The 3,054-nt window shown below is 38.4% G+C and overlaps 1 protein-coding gene across 1 annotated transcript; it reads right to left on the bottom strand.

Annotated features, from left to right (window-relative positions):
* Positions 1-490: 490 nt before the first annotated feature.
* Positions 491-2,616, bottom strand: LOC577945 (G-protein coupled receptor 52-like). Its single transcript, XM_030995908.1, has 2 exons — positions 2,374-2,616; positions 491-1,291 (listed from the first exon to the last, which is right to left on the bottom strand). The coding sequence occupies exons 1-2, from the start codon at positions 2,614-2,616 to the stop codon at positions 491-493; spliced, it is 1,044 nt and encodes a 347-aa protein (XP_030851768.1).
* Between the last annotated feature and the right edge of the window lie 438 nt (positions 2,617-3,054).

Raw genomic sequence — 3,054 nt, 5'->3', positions numbered from 1 at the left:
TGTGGAACAATAAAAAACTTACAGAAAAAAACTTGAAACGTCTTCATTGTGGGCATTGCATTCATTTTTTTTGTATATGATAGACAGTATTTAACCCATCATAATGTAACTCTTTGTTCACATGAGCAGAGAGCACTAATTACAACAAAAAGGTTTACAATGTGGCCGCCAACGGTATGTAGCTGACAATGTGTCCGAGGTTCTTATTACCATGATATAAAACATGTCTCCATTTAAAGCACATCTATATACATCTTTATTTTGTTATTATTGTTACAGCCTTCCATTTTCACATAAAAGAATATTCCTATACCTCTTAGTTTACATGGATAAAGACATCCTACAGCAGAATTACCGATTACAATGTGGCTGTCAGTAGCCCATTTTAAGTTTCCAATGATGGAGCCAGATCATGACACCAATGCATATCTTTAAAAAATGATTAGCACACTTTAACTGTAACCGCAGTCCAAGGTTACCTAATGAACAACTAGCTGGTGACAATCGACGACATAGTAACATTTCCATTCTGAACATCCTCACTTTTAAATCCGAAAGTCTTTTTCACAGCGGCACGGAACTTGTTGCTAAGAAGAGCAAAGATAAGAGGATTCCAATAGCTGTTACTCAGAAGGAGCAGACTCGTAAAGAATCGGACGTTGGGCGATGAAATCGTGCTTGACGGATCCATCTGGGCCGCGGAGACGATCGCCCATGGGATCACCGCAATAATGTAGGCAGACGTCGCGATCACGATCGCAGTGAGCCCTCGCAGTTTAGGACGTTGCACGGGAGCGTCAACCGCAGCGGCTCCTCTCGCGACCGCTTCGTCGCCAACGCGGTAGGTCTGCTGTACCGCAACGGTAACCACCCGCGTATTCGTGTACATCGCTACAGCTAAACTTCCAAAGAATGTGGTTAACGTAACCACGATGCTAGGCCTGAACCGTAAACTGGAATTGGATGAAAAATTAGAGATGCAGAGCGTCGTCCTAGAGCTTGGAAAAACACTAAATGCCCCGACTAAGATCCCGAAAATGGAGATGGCTAAGATAGTTATCCGAGCGCGGCGGGCGGTCACCATAACGTGGTAATGCAGCGGTCGTGTGATGGCAAGAAAGCGGTCAAGGCAGGCGAAAGCGACAAAGAGAGACGAGATATTAACGAAAGAACTGCAGAAGCAACGTCTTATGGCGCATACTTCGTTGAGCTGTAGATGACGCAGTATAGACACTACACTCGTCAAAGATGTACAGAAGAGTCCCGTCAGCATGTCTGTTATTGCAAGGGACTGCAAGAAAGAAAACGAATAGTTTTAAACACATTACTGATATGTACTCTAGGGTCCCGTCCAAATCAATCGCAAGTCCTCCACACAATCGCAAGTTTGCGGTCCCTTATCTCTTATGTACATAGTTACAATTGATACCAATCGCAAATAAGTTGCGATCAATATCAACTCTTTATAAGACGGGGGCATTGTCAAAATTTTAAACATCATTATTCTGATTACTCAGCCTGTTGACTTTTACTGTACATAATTGTTTGTGTAACTTTATTCATGCATTTCATCTTAATCAAGGGCATCAAGGGTGGTAAAGTATTCATCAATTAATGTTTAAATTGTTTTTTGTTTAATTTGATTTTCCGTATAAAAACAATAGGAACATAAAATGTAATGACATTTATTAAAAAAGAACACGTGAAAAAAAGGGTAGCCGGCATGGTTTCCGGTAACATCTAAGTACTTAAATATACCTCAATAGTCATTGATTTGTTACTTTGGGAAATCCGTTACTTATTGAGATTTGCATTAAATTAAAAATATATAAATTACATTGATTGAGTTATTTGAACGTTCCCTTAAATGATGAATATTCTGCTTTAGAACTTCTAGATAACAATTGAGAGCCCATATAGAGACATAACATTGTATAATGTGTTATGCAAAAACAAAATGTTATCAATTATTACTCTTGTACCTTTCTTGTTTTGGGATCTACACCCCAACTCCGCCCATGCATTAAATGCAAATCTAAATTAGTGAATTGATTTCCCAAAGATTTCCAAGAGTATTTTATTTTAATTAATGAGGTTTATTTTAACTCTCCCTAATTAATTAAGGCATAGGCTATATGAAAATCAACCAACATGGACAATTCATTGAAAACGATCGGAAAGACTTGAATCAGTTGAAGACGATTCAAATAGCCTTAAATATAAGAACATTACGAGCATTACAATGATTTATTACTTAATATGAACATGATTTTTATGGCCTGTATAAAAGGGTGTAGAAAGAGCCTTGAAGTGATTTTTCGAAAGTTGTTTGTGATCGTTTTCTCAATGGGTGAGTTATTGGAGGATTCTTACCTTGAGGATCATCTGGGTAACCTCATCGAAGCAATTCGGCACTCGATGGAGCACGATAAGATTAAGGGCGTTACTTAATACAGTGAGTAGAGCCGTTATACTATAGATTACTGTCTGTCCTATTACACTCACTAAAGGTCCCGACCCTCCTCCTGAGGGATCATCGTCCGTTTCGTTTACGAGACCGAACGTTACTGTTCCAATCGATGCCGTGGTCGTCCATGGGAGCGTCGAGGTATCCATGGTGACTTGTTCAAATTACTGCGTCGGTGCTCTGACTTATGGAGATATTTCTTTTGATAAATTCCGTTTATTTAGGGTACTTCATTAACAAGATTTACAAATTTTCACTTTCAGATATATAATTCACCTTTAAAGATAAAATGAATTTTAAGCATAGAAGAGCCATTAGAAGGTAAAAATGAATGTTACAAGTAAAAGAACAAACTCTTGAACAGCGCCACGATTAATTTGATTTCACTGTTCAACTCCGATGTTTTTCTGGCGGTATGTTTCTTCAATCGTTGCTAGAAACTTTCTGTAATATGAACAATCTTCGAGGACTAAATAAATATTGAGCTAGTAGGTGTTTACCAATAAGCAACGCGAACGATGTTTATTTCTATCTGAATGATTCATTTCTTGTACCAAATAAACAAGTGCTTTCCTCCCTTAAGACAA

Source organism: Strongylocentrotus purpuratus, unplaced genomic scaffold (assembly GCF_000002235.5).
Source record: "Strongylocentrotus purpuratus isolate Spur 01 unplaced genomic scaffold, Spur_5.0 spur5_scaffold_3, whole genome shotgun sequence".
In the NCBI taxonomy this organism is placed as follows: domain Eukaryota; kingdom Metazoa; phylum Echinodermata; class Echinoidea; order Camarodonta; family Strongylocentrotidae; genus Strongylocentrotus; species Strongylocentrotus purpuratus.
This window is presented reverse-complemented; position numbering and strand designations above follow the sequence as displayed.

Bases quoted from the DNA above. Each gene is read 5' to 3' on its own strand.
- LOC577945 (XM_030995908.1), bottom strand. From the start codon at position 2,616: ATGGATACCTCGACGCTCCCATGGACGACCACGGCATCGATTGGAACA. The intron at 1,292-2,373 runs GTAAGAATCCTC...TCTTTCTTGCAG, and splicing joins TTACCCAGATGATCCTCAAG to TCCCTTGCAATAACAGACAT.